Source organism: Euprymna scolopes, chromosome 42 (genome assembly GCF_053919585.1).
Source record: "Euprymna scolopes isolate OS-2025 chromosome 42, ASM5391958v1, whole genome shotgun sequence".
Lineage (NCBI taxonomy): Eukaryota > Metazoa > Mollusca > Cephalopoda > Sepiida > Sepiolidae > Euprymna > Euprymna scolopes.
The window spans coordinates 22290957-22305907 of NC_136523.1; the positions used below are offsets into that span (position 1 = coordinate 22290957).

Consider the following 14951-nt stretch of genomic DNA (forward strand, 5'->3'; position numbering starts at 1 on the left):
TTTTATATTAAGCGAGATAATTTTCCACAATTTATTTTTTTTATTTTATTTTTATTCAAATGATAAAACTTTTTATTGTATAAAATCTCACTTCTTGGTACTAGATGTATGTAATAAACGAGCCGATAATATCTGGTGCGAGATTTAACTGATCGGGCTATGCTGGCTTCCTTGAACGGAGGAAATTTGTAGGTAATACTAAATTCACTAGCGGTTCTCAGCTGTGTGTATATTCCAGTCATAGGAAAATGTTAAACAGAGCTTAGCATTCCTAATTGGTCATCCATCTGGTACTGGCCAGTCTCCATGTTGCTTAACTTTGGTGATCTAACCAGAACTGGTGTGTCAATGTGATTACGCTGTACATACCAGGCATATTTTGGCCATCATTAAAATTCAAGTGTAAAGAAGTCAGATTCATAGAAGAAAATATACGACACACTTAATAAATAAAATTGAGAATTTTAATCTAATATGCTCATGATTTTTTTTTGGGGGGGGGGGGATTATCGAATGTTAACTATTCTAAACTTTTACCCTTTTTTTTGTCTTTGCTTAATGTAAAAGATTCTTTGAATTTAGCATTCTGATTAATATCGAAAAAAAAATAAATAAATAAAATGAAATAAAATTGTTAAATTGGAATCTACAATTTTTTTATTATAAAAAAAAAAAAAAAAAAAAAAAAAAAATTCCGCGCGCATATTGTTCTGCTCTCACCCCCTACCTACCACCACACAGGACTATAAATTTTTATGGGAATTATGAAAATATTTTTTAAAAAGTGATAAAATTTTAAATGACAATGAATTTTTTTTTTTGCTTAAATATTTTTTTTTCTTTTGTGCCTCAACTGAAAGATGATCGTGCGAGAAAAAAAAATATATATTTATATATATATATATATATATATATATATAAAATTACTGTCAAAAATCAAAGATATTTTGGTACTTCTACATTTTAGCTTTCTTTGGTTTTCATTCTTGGGAAAGTTTGATTTAGAGGAAGGAGAGATAATTAACGAAATTCACAAACTCGAATTTCCAATAAAACATGGTAGAATTTTGCTTGAAAATTTTGCTTGAAAATTTTGCTGGAAAATGGCCTAATTTTTGGATAATGTGTTATTTTACTTCAGAACAGGAAAGGAATTTTTCTCTTTTTTTTGTTACAAGCTAACAGACTAATTTCTTAGGCCAGTGAAGTGGAAATGAGATTCATAATTTTTATTTATTACAAAATCATTTTGTTAAAAAAAAAAAAAAAAAAAAAAAAAAAAAAATTTGCTAAAAAGAAAAAGAAATTCATTGATTTTCCAAAAACTTCAGTGGATTTTGTGATTAACGTTAAATTGACCTTTTTCTGAAAATGAAAAGCAAAGAAAGCTAAAATACAGAAATGATGTGCATGCATGCGTGCGTGCGAAAAACAAAACTGATATGAAATTCGTTTTCTAACAATTTCCAGGCAACAAAAAGCTACATCCCTTATAAGATTTGCGGGGTGTGGGGGTCTTTATTAATTATGCTATAAAAACTTTTTCTTTTTAAAACCATACTTTTGAAGCAAATTTTAATACATTTTATAATTCTTTTGTGAAAAAATAATATTAAGGATGCCATCATTTTTCCTAGTAACATAAAACAGTAATTTGACAAAAAAAAAAAAAAAAAAGTTTTTACATTGTTCTTGATTTTTTTTTTTTTTTTTTAATTTTTAGTTCATTTTTACCCAGCAACAATTAGCATGTTCCTTATTGGTAACAAACATAGAAATGAAATCATTAAATATCTTCGCTCATTAGCGAAATTATATTTAGAAACAGTCGCAAGTTATATATTGTTATTATATGATTTTATCATATTTAACATAAACAGAAAATGGGATTAAGGGACAAATAGCGTTCCCTTCCACATTCCAAACTACTACTAGCAAGAGAAGCACACATAATTTTTTTTTTTTTTTTAATTTGTCCATTTCCTTTGTGTCTACCTTCCTATTGGAATGTTTTTTTAATGTTAAATATTTTTTTCTTTGTAGTTTTCAGTGATTATTGAATAAAAGTGATATCAGTATGACACATCAAGGCCTTTATTCTTTCATGGCTGGCAGGTAGTTACGATGTATATATATATATATAAAGAATTGTATCCTATCTAGTGGAACATCAGGTGGATATAATATGTAATCAATGAAATACATTGGAATTTTATGTTTAATATTTAATGAAGAGACATAACTGCCGAAATTGATTTGCTAGTCAGAAACAAAATATTGATTTTGTAGGACAAAAGTCATCAATGACAAATTTTGAGAATAAGTTGCCAAATCAGATTAAAAGATTTTAAAATACAACTGGAGGAATTTAGAAAAAAAAAAAAAAAAATAGGAAGGGGGGACTATTGGATGAATTATTCAACAGAATATGGTATGTATATTAGGATTTTGGTATCAAATTATAATTGTATCAACTTTCCAAACATTTTCTTAAAGAAAAAAAAAAAAAATTTCATGGCGGTGTTTTCCCTTTTTTTGCATAATGCAATCAATGACAGCAAATAGACAATTTAACATTTTACAATCATCAGAAACTACTTTAAAACAATTTCTCATGTGAAATTGCCAAAATTTATAAAGTGTATTTAGAAACGCAACATTAATGCAAGATGAATAAAAATTGAATTAATTCAAACTATAAGAAATGGTAGTTAAGTAAAAAATAAGTTAAGAAAAATGCAAACATAATTAACCTAAAAAAAAAAAAATTTAATTAACGTCTGTCTTCACACTAGAAAGTATACAAAAAAATCTATCAAAGAAATTAGACTAAACTAAAACATGGCATTTGATTTGCAATTTCTAACATTATTTCTTTTAAATTATTAAAAATAATTTATCTTTTAAAAAAAAAAAAAAAATGCATCCAGAGGAAAACGTTTCAAAAATGCATCCAGAGGAAAACGTTTCAAAAATGCATCCAGAGGAAAACGTTTCAAAAATGTTATGTAATGGATTAAGTGCTAAGTAATAATAAAAAAAAAATTTTTCTGATATCGTTGGGTCATTTTATGCCAAAACTGCATACTTTATCTGCAATTAATTTTTGTATGTCCATTTGAAGGAGACATTTTGTTAGATATAACATCTGGTCTTACCAAAAGGTCATACATTTTTTAATTACATTAACAATTTTGGTAAACATCTCTCTCCCCCTCCCCCACAAGCAATAAATTTGCTGGTCCATGTAATTTATAACTTGGAGGAAAAGAAAATTATTTTTTGACTTCTCAAAGATTTTAGAGGTATTACAAAATTTGACATTGAATTATTAAAAATTAATTTAAAAAATAACAAAATCTAAAAATATAATTACAAAACATCTAGAATAGGCAACAATATTTGATTTTTAAATTTAATTAGGAAAGCAAACATTTTGGAAATTGTTCAATTCTTATTTCACCAAATAAAATAAAAAAAAAAAAACTATAGAAAAATCTGTATGATGTACGTATCCATCACAGACTGAAGTCAAATTCCAAAAATCATAAATTAATCAAGTAGTTTTATTTTTATAAAGAAAGTAGTTTTTAATTAATTAATGGGAATTCGCCTGCATTCCAACAAATCTAGTAACTCTGAATTATAGTTGAGTTATCTCCTCTTTGTTTGACATTTTTTTTTTTCATAATGGCAGGTGAGACAGTAGCTTCTCAGATACTCATAAAATTTGATTTTCTTAATTAAAAATAAAGCTACTTAATTTACAGTTTTTGAGGTACTTATACAGTTTAATCAAGACAGTAAAAAATGAAAATATGGAAAACAGTTATATTGCATGTACCAAACAAAGTTCCCTAGAAAAAAATTTCACTGAATTTCATCAAGAAGTGTTTTTTTTTATTTTTTTACAGAAAAAAAAAAAAATTATGATATCGAGCAAAAGGTTCAATGTTTAGGAAGAAAAGCTAGTATTAAAGATGGGGAGGGAGTGTCGGCGCTTTAGCTGGAGTTATCTCCCTTTGGCATGTTCCCAAAATTCCAACATGGCTAACTTCAATGCACTCTCATAAAAAACGTTTTTCTGCTGTAAAAAACAAAAACAAAAAAACAAAAAAACTGCTCGATCAAATTAAGTGATTTTTTTTTTTTTTTTTTTTTTTTCAGAGATCTTCAGTCCAAAACGGATACGTACAATATAACCTTTTCGATATTTTCATTATTTAATGTCTTGATTAAACTGTACAAGTGCCGTTTTGGAATATGATATCAAGGAATTTTTCTGTATTTTGGCTTTTTTTTTTTAATTAGATAATAAAAACAAAAAAATTAAATACAAATAAGAGAATTACAATTAACATTTTTTTTTAATAAATGGGGGGGGGCAAAAGGAAAAAAGCAAAAAGAAAAGTAAAAGCAAAAATGAAAGCAAAAAAGAAAAAAGAAAACGAAAAACTGAAAAGAAAACCAGAAAAAAACAATGAAAAGAAAAAGACAAAAACAAAAGGGAAATAAAACAAAAAAAGAATATGAAAAGAAAAAACAAACAGAAAAAGAAAAACAAAACAAAAAAAAATTGATTTTAGATTTGAATTTATTTTATCAGAAAATTTTGTGTAATTCATAATAAACTGAAAATATATTTACCATCAACAGCCGATATTTAGACTTGGGTTTAGAGAAAAAAAAAAAAAATCAAATTAAAAATAACTTGTTTGGAAATCCTGATTAAATGTGAACAAAATTTTTTTTAAAGAACTAAACATTCAATTTCATTTGTAAAAATTGTGATCAAGAGAAAATTCAATGCAAAATGATATGTAGGACCAAAAGAAAAAAGAAAAAAAAATTGTTTTAATTTTTTATATATTATTTTAATTGGAATTCATTGAGATGAGTTTTATTTATTAATTTTATTTATTGCAGACTTTTATCCTCATCTTTTTTTTAGTTGTTTCACGACGTTTCGGCCAACTATTCCTCTGGCCTTCGTCAGGTGGTAACCGCGACGGATAGGAACTCTGAATCTCCTGACTGCATTCACTGCCTTCCGTAGTTGCTGTCATCAGGGCCCGTAGCGCAGTTGATAGAGACGTTGAATCTCTACGGTTCCAGGTGATGATTGTCTGAAGATAGCGGTTTCAATCCTATCCAAAGTTGGCCAGAGGCTTACTTGGCAATAAACGTGGTGAGACGATAACAACTATGGAAAGGCAGTAATTGCCGAGAATGAAGTCAGGAGATTCAGAGTTCCTATCCCGTCGCGGTTACCACCTGATGAAGGCCAGAGGAATAGTTGGCTGAAACGTCGTGAATCAACAACTAAGAAAGATGAGGATAATAGTCTGCAATGAATAAAATTAATAATTTTTTATCTTGTAAAATATTTTTGTGTTTTTTTTAAACCCAAAATTTGCAATGCTTAATGAATACTGAAGTTTAACACAAGGTCATGAAATTTGAGTATCCAGTAACAAAGTTTATTATCTAGACTCAGCGGAAATGCGCATGAAATAATTTGAGATGGGGTGAATGTGTGGGGGGAAGGGAGCAGCTTAGAGATGTTCAAGTTTCTTTATCAAAATCTATTTAGTTGCCTCCCCACAAGGGCAAAGTTAAACATAATGTCGTTTTGTAGGGGAAAATCCTGCCCCTCCTTGAAAAAAAAAAAAAAAAAAAAAAAAAAAAAAAAAGAGTACTTTGGATTTAGAAAAAATAAAAAATAAAATCTTCCTCAGTCTAATAGGATTTGTCTTTCACTGACAAAGAACAGAAGAGATAAAGCGTAATATTAGAACAGATACTACACTTTGAGCCAAAAAGTCACATCAGGTAGCATTTCTATCGCTAAATAAGCAATTTTTCTTGCGATTGGTCACTTTAGTTTCGAACAACGTGCGAAAATAATATTTGTAGCTTATCTATTATTAAACTAAAGAGTTAATTAATGAGATCTTATTTTGTAAATGAATATGCAAATTAGTTAGGGCATATACATAGATCATGGGGACATGCTCAAGATGTTAGAAATCCAAAGTTCTTGTATTAACTGAAATCTATATATAAAACAAAATAGCACATCAGACGAGAGATTCTTCCAAATCACTAGTATTTCTAAATATATTAAAAAAAAATAAATAAATTTAACCTTGGTAAAAATTTTAAAAACAAACATTACCTTTGGTAAAAAGCTTAAAAAAAAAAAAAAAAAAAAAAAAACGTTAACCCTGGTGAAAATTAACAGAAAAAAAAACCTTGGTTACATTTTTTTTTTCTCCCGTTTCAAAACTTTACCTCAATACTAAGTAATTTTGGTATAAAAAAAAAAAAAAAAAAAATATTAAAACAATTGGTCGGTGGTCAGCATTTTTCCTTTTCCATACGGTCAGTAGAGTAACAAAAAAAAAAAAAAAAAAAAAAAAGCTTCATTTTACAAGAGAACTAAATCCGTTTTACCATCCTTAGTAACCATTTTCACAAGACTACCGTTTGCAGGACGTTCATCTCCCTGGCACCACTTATAAAACATTCTGAAAGAAAGGAAAAGAAATGGATTATTAAGATCGAATGCCAAAGTCAACGTTTTTTGGATGCACTATTAATAAAGCATTTTTTTTTTAAATACCCGATTTAAATGATACTTTTTTTTTGGTGGGGAAGGATGTTGTAGTTTGCTTGTGTTACATAAGGGCTGTCCCCTTCTCATGCAAATAAGAAGGCAGACTGGATAAGTGAAAATGATATTAGGAAAAGGCTAGAATCGAACCCTGTAGGCAAGTGTTAAAAGATAATGGATAAATTGAAATCCTAGCAATGCAGTCGATTGTTAATTCTTTTAGAAATAACTGGATATTAAATATGTCAGTTAAAAGAATGGACAATGCGAGTTTATAAATAATGATTAACAAATAGGTTGGATATCGAACAATTAAAATTGTGAATTCTTTGTTTGCGAAAAGTGTGTTTGGACAGACATATGTAAAATTCGCATGAAATTGATCCACATTGGTTAACAGCACACCTCTAACGTCACAAACAAAGGAGATTCTCAATATATTGAGATAGGGTTCAAAGTTAGTTAATCAGGATCAGAGAACCACAGTCACAGACAAGCATCGGACAGCGACTTAGTGAGAGCTGATGCCCTTAGAGACAGGGGGGGGGAGTAGACCATGTAGTCGAAAAGGCTTGAATTTCTGACATCATCAATCAGCCGGTTGATGAATAAAGAAATCATCAATATTTTGTAACCGTTTGGCTTAGTGTTGTCATTCTGCTCAGGTAAATGTGTTTTGTCCATCATCATCGTGCAAATGAACATTTGTATAATCCCCTCCAAGTATAATGTGCCTCCTTCTTCATCAATAATGTATCTCCCCTATACATGTGTTAACAAAAACTGTTGCATAAATGTCTTTCTCAGAATATGAATATCATTATCATCATTGCTATGAGTCTCCGTTATGTGTCTCCAATATGTACCCGTGTAACGTAATTGACCTAAGGGAGTATTTTGCTCCCCATTTGGGAGCTGAAGAAGACCACATAACTATGCTAAGATTATTTTCATAGATCTCGGGCAACAGCGGATATCCCAAAAACCTAAAGTCAAAGATATAAATATATATTTTATTTCATTGTCAAAATAGATATAAATTGTTTTAAAATCGGAGATATAATTTGTTATTCGAGATTGACGACAGGAAATGTTAGAACAATAGCGTTGACATCGTCTGGCCCAGTATAAGGGGTTCTGAGAATTAGATGTTGACTTTGAGCCCAGATTGCAAAATTAGTGATACGGCCGAATTGCACACCCGCAAAATTTGAGGTTTCCCCCCAAATTCGTGGCGTAATTTGATTGGCTTGGAGATTCTTTCTTTCTTTCTTTTCTTTCTTTCTTAGTTTGTACGCTGGACTCGAAGTGACGTGACCACTCCCCTCTCCATCCACCGCTGCCTCTGAGGAGAGAGGTCTTAAGAACTTCACGTGTACATATATGTAAGAAGTTGGTAAACTTTGTGAAATTAACCTTCCATAGAACAGAATTCAAGCGCCTGTTGTCTTTCTTGCCTGCGTGAGTTTTGTTATTCGTTTTCAGCATACCAGAGATCTGATGTGACCGCCTCTCGGAGATTTAGAGGACATGAGCCGAGTTTTCCGAAATTTTTCAAGAAGATCAGGGGTCTTAGCGTAACTTCACCAGAGAGGGTGTTACATCCGCTACACAACACTTGAAGCATTGTGCAAAGGTGTTGTGTCTCAAGACTTTGAAGGCTATATCAATGCAGTTTGTAGGAAATATCAAGAACACGAGTTAGTATATAAAAAAATGACAATATTAGAAGGAATTTTCAATGATTTTCAAATATATCATTTATTTACCAACATAATGTGTCGTACTAGATGGTAGGTGCTGATGTCCCGAATTTTCAAGAGTAGTATCTCTTCAGTAGAGAGTGATTTTTTTTTGTTTTTGTTTTTGTTTTTGTATCCTTTGTAATGAGGCTTCATAATTTGTGCTTTCATTCTTTTGCGGACTGTTATCCTTATCTTCATATTTGTTGTTGTTTCACAATGTTTTGGCCAACTCCTCCTCTGGCCTTCTCCGGGTGATTAACCGTGACCAAATAGGAATGCGGAGTCTTGAACTATCTCCAGTAATTACTGCCTTCCATAATTGTTGTCTAAAATGTCATACAACTCAAAACCAGTGTAACATTACGCATATTAGAAAATTAGAAGCAGCCACAGGATAGCCGCACAATAGTTGACCAGTGTAATGGTCAGGTTACACCATTACAATTTGCTTATTGGTGCTACAAACCTCAACAGTATTGGATTGGTTGGTTGGTTGTTTTATGGCATATCAACCCTTTTCGGATTATTTAATGCCGAATTCAAAGATTTTGAAGAAAATTTTTTTAATAGAATATATTTGTTTTCAAATCAGTTTCTATTTAACCCATAGTTGGGACCCTAACAGGTACTACCATTCCGGGTCAGAATGGACTTGGGAGCAATGGTAATTAAAGGGTGGCTCCACACTCCCCAAAGCCCGCAAGCTGGGGCCTCACCACTAGATATAGTTTAAGGTCATATCCAGAACCAACAGTATTGGAAGATTTAATGATATTTAAAAATATTACTAAGTGGCAAAAAAAAAAAAAAAGAGGAAACTAAAAGTCCATAAAAATAAATACATAAAAAATAACAAAAGCAACAAAGAAATATCAAAAGTTAATTTTTTTTTCTTACTCTGAGATAAAGTCCATGGGAGTCCAGGTTGTCTGGTCAGCAGTAGACATCCATTTCCTGTTGTTTGGGGTGTCCAAGGTGATGCTGGAAACAAAAAGGAGGCAGAATGAGAACGATAATCTATTATTTTTTGCAAAAAAAAAAAAAAAAAAAAAAAAAAATCTGATAGTTCTAATTGTAACACAAAGAAAAAGTAAGGTTAATATTTTCTGTAAACCGAAAATGTTTGGCAAATGAAACTAGAGAAATATTGGTTATAAGCATTTCAAAAACACCATAATTTCATGAAGGGCCTCCATAACTTTATTCCTTTCATATAAAAAATAAATCCAACTAAATATAAAGCCCACATTTAGCCGCATACATCTTAGATGGCCGATCAAATTACTACATATCGCTTTGTATAAAATTTGGTTTTCTTAAAAAAAAAAAAATTGATCAATTTACATGCTTTTTGGAATATTGACATGATTCTATGGCGAGTTCATACAAAAGAATGTATTTTTGTTGTTCTTTTATTTTCGTCATCTATCTAAACAAGCACTGTATGTTCTTGATGAAATAAAAAGGTCGCAGCAAGAATGCAAGAAAGTAATTTCATTAAAATATTACTATATGTGGAGTTAAGTTTACGCATCTAAAATTGAGAAAAGCATGCTTGAAAAATGTTGATATTGTGTGCAAAAACCTGTATGGAAAATACGGCCACTGAATCCGATCTGTTGTTGTGTTTATGTAAATACTAAATTAATTTTGATTTAATATTTATTAGTAATACGTAGGGCTATTACAGCAGCATATTCTTTTCCTTGTTTTGATTCTCAGGTATATATCCAATGAGATCTTATGTTTTTATGTAGACTCGAGAGTACAAAACAAAAAGAATATGCTGTTGTCATAGCCCTAGTAAAAAAGAGATTATATATAATATCTATCTATATATAATAATATCTATCTATATATATATATATATATATATACACACACACACACTTCCCGTTAAAGGTATTCAAGAGTGATAACTAATGAATTTAAGGAGGTTATTAAGATTGCTCAATAAAAGAGCAAGATATATTTTTATTAATGTAAATAAATGTATATGGTAATGACACTGGACACACTAATGCGGGCAGATACATAAAAAAAACAAGACCATCAAACCAGATATTGCAATATGGAACAAGCTTGAAAGAACTGCGCTGATTATAGATGTCACAGTCCCAAGTGATTTTTGGCCTTAATAGAGCTGAATGGGAAAAGATTAAAAAAATGATCTAAAAACGAAAGAAATAAACATTATACCGGTTGTGATAGAAGCAACTGGCTTAATAAAAAAGAATCTTCAGAAATACTTAGAAGCAATCCTTGGAAGACCAAGCTGTAACGAAATATAAATAGCAGCCATAAAGGAAACAGCATCTATTCTTAAAAAAAAAGTCCTTGGATATAAATTTAAATCATAACGCAATCAAGTGTTAGCTCCAGGAGGGATTAACCCCTTGATTTCTTAAAACTTACTGAAGTTAAATCAAAAATAAATTTTTTAAAAAAATGGAATAAGTCAGAGAGAGTTGCAATCTTGGTTGAAGTGAGTGTCCCTAATGATGGAGGTCTGAATAGAGTTGAAAGGAAGAAAATATCAAGGTCTCATGTATGATATGAAAAGAAACTGGAATCTTAGGGAGATATCAATCATACCAGTTATTATAGGTGCCACAGGGTTTATGAAGAAAAACCTTAAGTCCTACCTAACTAATATTCCTGGTGAACCAAGTGCAAAAGAGATTCAGACAATTGCACCTAAGGGAACAGCGAGGATACTAAAAAGAGCTCTCGGTTGGTTTCAATAAAAAGCAGGGCAATGTTGGTAGATGGTTTGGCTGCTCCGTGCCCAGCATTACAATCTTTAAAAAAAATGACCATGTGTGTATATATATATACCAGGTCTGTCAGTCCATGTGAAAAACGATCTCCACCAAACTGTCGATTTTTGGTTTATAGACTTGAAACTTGAGATATATATATATAAGGCTATATGTCTGTCTCCATATTTTCAAACTATCTCTCCCGACACTAAAAGTTGCAGAGTGGTGCTAGAAGCCTCAAATGTTTGGATTTTATATGGACCATTCTTTCATGGGTCTTTAGCCAGTTAAATTCTTCTTAGTTTAATTTTATTTTATAATCAGTTCATATGCGTGTCACGTTGGTACAGTGGTAACATCACCAGCTTTGAATGCTACAGTTTTGCTTTCGGTTTCGATTAGAGTTGATGTCACCCAAATACTTTTCTTTTTTTAATTTTGCAATCATAACTATAATAACATATACACAATCTGAACAAATTAAAATATCATATTTAAGTGTATTTTACAACTGAGCAAAGTCAGGTGCCCCTCCCGTGTGTGTGTGTGTGTGTGTGTGTGTGTGTGTGTGTGTGTGTATATATATATATATATATATATATATATATATATATATATATATATATATATAAAAATGTACTTACGGCAAAGTGGCAAATGCAACAGCATTTGCTGGAAGTCCACTGTTTTTCCCAGCCAAACTTTTGGTCAACTGATGAACGGCTGCTTTGGCCATTCCATAACCAATCATTCCTTAAAATAAATTAAAAATAAAGAGAGAATAAATGCATAAGGATAGAATACACAAATAAGCAAAATTATCTGGGTAGATTTTTTTTTTTTTTTTTTTTTTTTTTTTTTTTTTACATGGGGGGTCACCACTTATCAAGGCCCAAAGGCCACTCAGGGATAAGGGTTATTGCGTGTACAGTAATCAATGAGATAGTCTTGTAGTAATCATTAGTATTGGGGGTTTGATAGTGTCTTAAGGGGGCGGTTTGTCAGGAGTTTGTTTATGTTGGACTTGAAGACGTCCAATTTGTAGTCAGGTGGGAAACAGGCAAGCGGCAGAGAATTCCACTAACGTGCAGTTCTAAGAAAGAAGCTTTGCTCATGGAATCTACATTTGGACTTAGGCACAGATAGAGAGTGGGGAAAATTATTGACAGTAGTTTCAGCCAGACGGGTGTTTCTCGTGAAAGATTGGCGAGGGGGGACGAGGGGTTGGAGCTCAGATGAGCACCTGCCATGGAAATAACGATAAAATAAAGACAGTCTTGCAACATCTCTTCTGTGGGAGAGAGGTTGCAGGGAAGAGAAAAGGGCATACCCCACCTAATCACGAAGTCTATTTTGTACTTTGTCAAGGCCGGATAGGCTGTTTTTAGCAGCTCCTACCAAGATGTGGCAGCAGTACTCCATCTTTGGACGTACTTGGCTTTTATACAGATAGAGAATTGCATCAGTAGTGAGATATCTTCTGGAGCGGTAGAAGGATCCCACCGTTTTTCCAGCATCCCTGGCAACAGATTTGATGTATGTGTTCCATTTCAGATCAGGAGTAAAGGTCAAACCCAGAAGCTTGTCAAAACATGGAGCCTCCCTAAGATGAAAGCCATCTATCTCAATTGATGCCAGATGGGGATTAGAGCGTTGATGATGTAAAGATAGAAGCTTGGTTTTGGATGCATTAAAAGTGACCAGCCACCTCTTCCCCCATTGTACCACGCGCTCAAGATCAGAGGAGAGAGAATTAGAGACCACTTTGTCATTTACGGCATTTGATGTGTTGCCATAGATGGTTGTGTCATCAACATAGATGTCAACAAATGATTTAAGTATGTGTTTTGGGAGATCATTGATGTAGATCAGGAAGAGAGTTGGGCCCAGGATGGACTCCTGGAGGACTCCAGCATTAATACTGTGGGCCTCTGATTTCTGCCCATCAACCACTACTCTTATGAACCTATCAGAGAGAAATGAAAACATTTCCATTAATACCGTAGCTGGAAATCTTGTAAAGTAGGCCCTTATGCTATACCTTATCGAAGACCTTAGATATGTCAAGAGCAATTGCCCTGTAAAGGAAACCTTTGTGAAAAGATTCACTAATCCTATGTGATATATCTGTTAGAAGCGCTGAGTGAAATTTGAAGAATAAAATGTGTATAAATACATTTGAAGCCAAAACTGCAACGCAAAATTTTTTTATAAATAAACGGGTGTTTATTTTTAAAGAAATATATTTCGGAGTAAGACTCCTTTGTCAATCTTTTTTTTCCTCTTCTTCCTTGACATAATGTAGTGGAAGATAGTTCGATGAAGAGTCCACGTGATGTTAACTGCGAGGGCTTTTATGAAGCCGGATAGGTGACGCGTGGTCGCGCATTTTGAAAATCTGGGTAGTTTTTTTTTTTGTTTATATCCGTTAGAAGCGCTGAGTGAAATTTGAAGAATAAAACATGTATAAATACATTTGAAGTCAAAACTGCAATGCAAAATTTTTTTATAAATAAACAGGTGTTTATTTTTAAAGAAATATATTTCGGAGTAAGACTCCTTTAAACCGATTTCTACAGATTTTTATAATTAAAATTTGTGGTTTCCTTGAATTTCTTAATACAGAATTACCTCCCTTTATCAACTTTCAGTAATTTTGTTTGCATCTCTTCAACAAGGATGTTTATCTTCGGGCTCCTAAAATCGGTACTTGTACAGTTTAATCAAAACATTAAAAAATGAAAATATTGAAAAAAGGTTATATTGCACGTATCCATTATGAAACGAAGTTCTCAACAAAAAAAAAAAAAAACTCACTTAATTTCATCAAGTAGTTTTTTTTTGTTTTGTTTTTTACAGCGAAAAAAACAATTTGTTATGATACCGAGCAAAAGGTTCGATTTTTAGGAAGAAAAGCTAGTAATAAAGATGGGGAGGGAGTGTCGGCGCTTTACATGGAGTTATCTCCCCGTGGTGTGTTCAACAAATTCCATAATGGCCGACTTCAAGGCGCTCAAGCACTCTTTTGCAGGTCAGAGTGCCCCTCCTTGGGGATTGCCGATTTCTCAATCCTACTTTCCGACCTTGGTGTCAGAGTTTTTTTAGTGGGAGAGAACTAAATACTCTTCAACTATTTATTTCAACACTATAAATGTGCGAGAGTTATTCCCCTTTGTTAGAACGGTATTAATTCTATGTCTATAGACATTTAGAATAACTCCAGAGTAACAGTCGAAGAAATTTGCTAGTTTGAAATAAATGACAACTTATCTGGTGAATAGAGTTTTAAAGCCTCCAAGGAAATACTACAAACATAAAAGTTACAAAAAGGTATAGCCTTTTTTTTTTTTTTTTTTTTTTTTTTTTTTTTACAAAGATCACCACTTATCAAGGCCCGGAAGCCACTCAGGGATAAGGGTTATTGTATGTACAGTACATTGTACGTTAGTGTTAAGATTTCATAAAGTGTCTACTTAAGGGGGCGGTTCATCAGGAATTTGTTTACGTTAGAGTTGAAGACATCCAAGTTGTAGTCAGGTGGGAAACAGGCAGACGGAACAGAGTTCCACTGGCATGCTGTTCTAAGAAAGAAGCTGTGTTCATGGAATCTACGTTTTGATTTAGGCACAGATAAAGAGTGCGGAAAATTTTTGACAGTGGATTCAGCTAGACGGGTGTTTTTCGTAAAAGATTGGCAAGGGGTACCAGAGATTGGAGCTCAGACGAGCACCTGCCATGGAAATAACAATAAAATAAAGACAGGCTCGCAATGTCTCTTCTGTGGGAAAGAGGTTGCAGGGAAGAGAAAAGGGCATCCCCCACGAAGCC

At 32.2% G+C, this 14951-nt stretch overlaps 1 protein-coding gene across 1 annotated transcript in view; it reads right to left on the bottom strand.

The window, feature by feature from the left end:
• Positions 1–6366: 6366 nt before the first annotated feature.
• The window catches only part of LOC145266950 (dihydropteridine reductase-like), a 52913-nt gene continuing 44328 nt past the window's right edge, over positions 6367–14951 (bottom strand). Inside the window, exons 4-6 of the mRNA XM_080122767.1 lie at positions 11768–11876; positions 9259–9342; positions 6367–6530 (exon numbers count right to left, since the gene is read on the bottom strand). Coding sequence (XP_079978893.1) covers positions 6431–6530; positions 9259–9342; positions 11768–11876 — 293 coding nt within the window. The 3' untranslated portion in view covers positions 6367–6430. The remainder of the gene's footprint in view (positions 6531–9258; positions 9343–11767; positions 11877–14951) is intronic.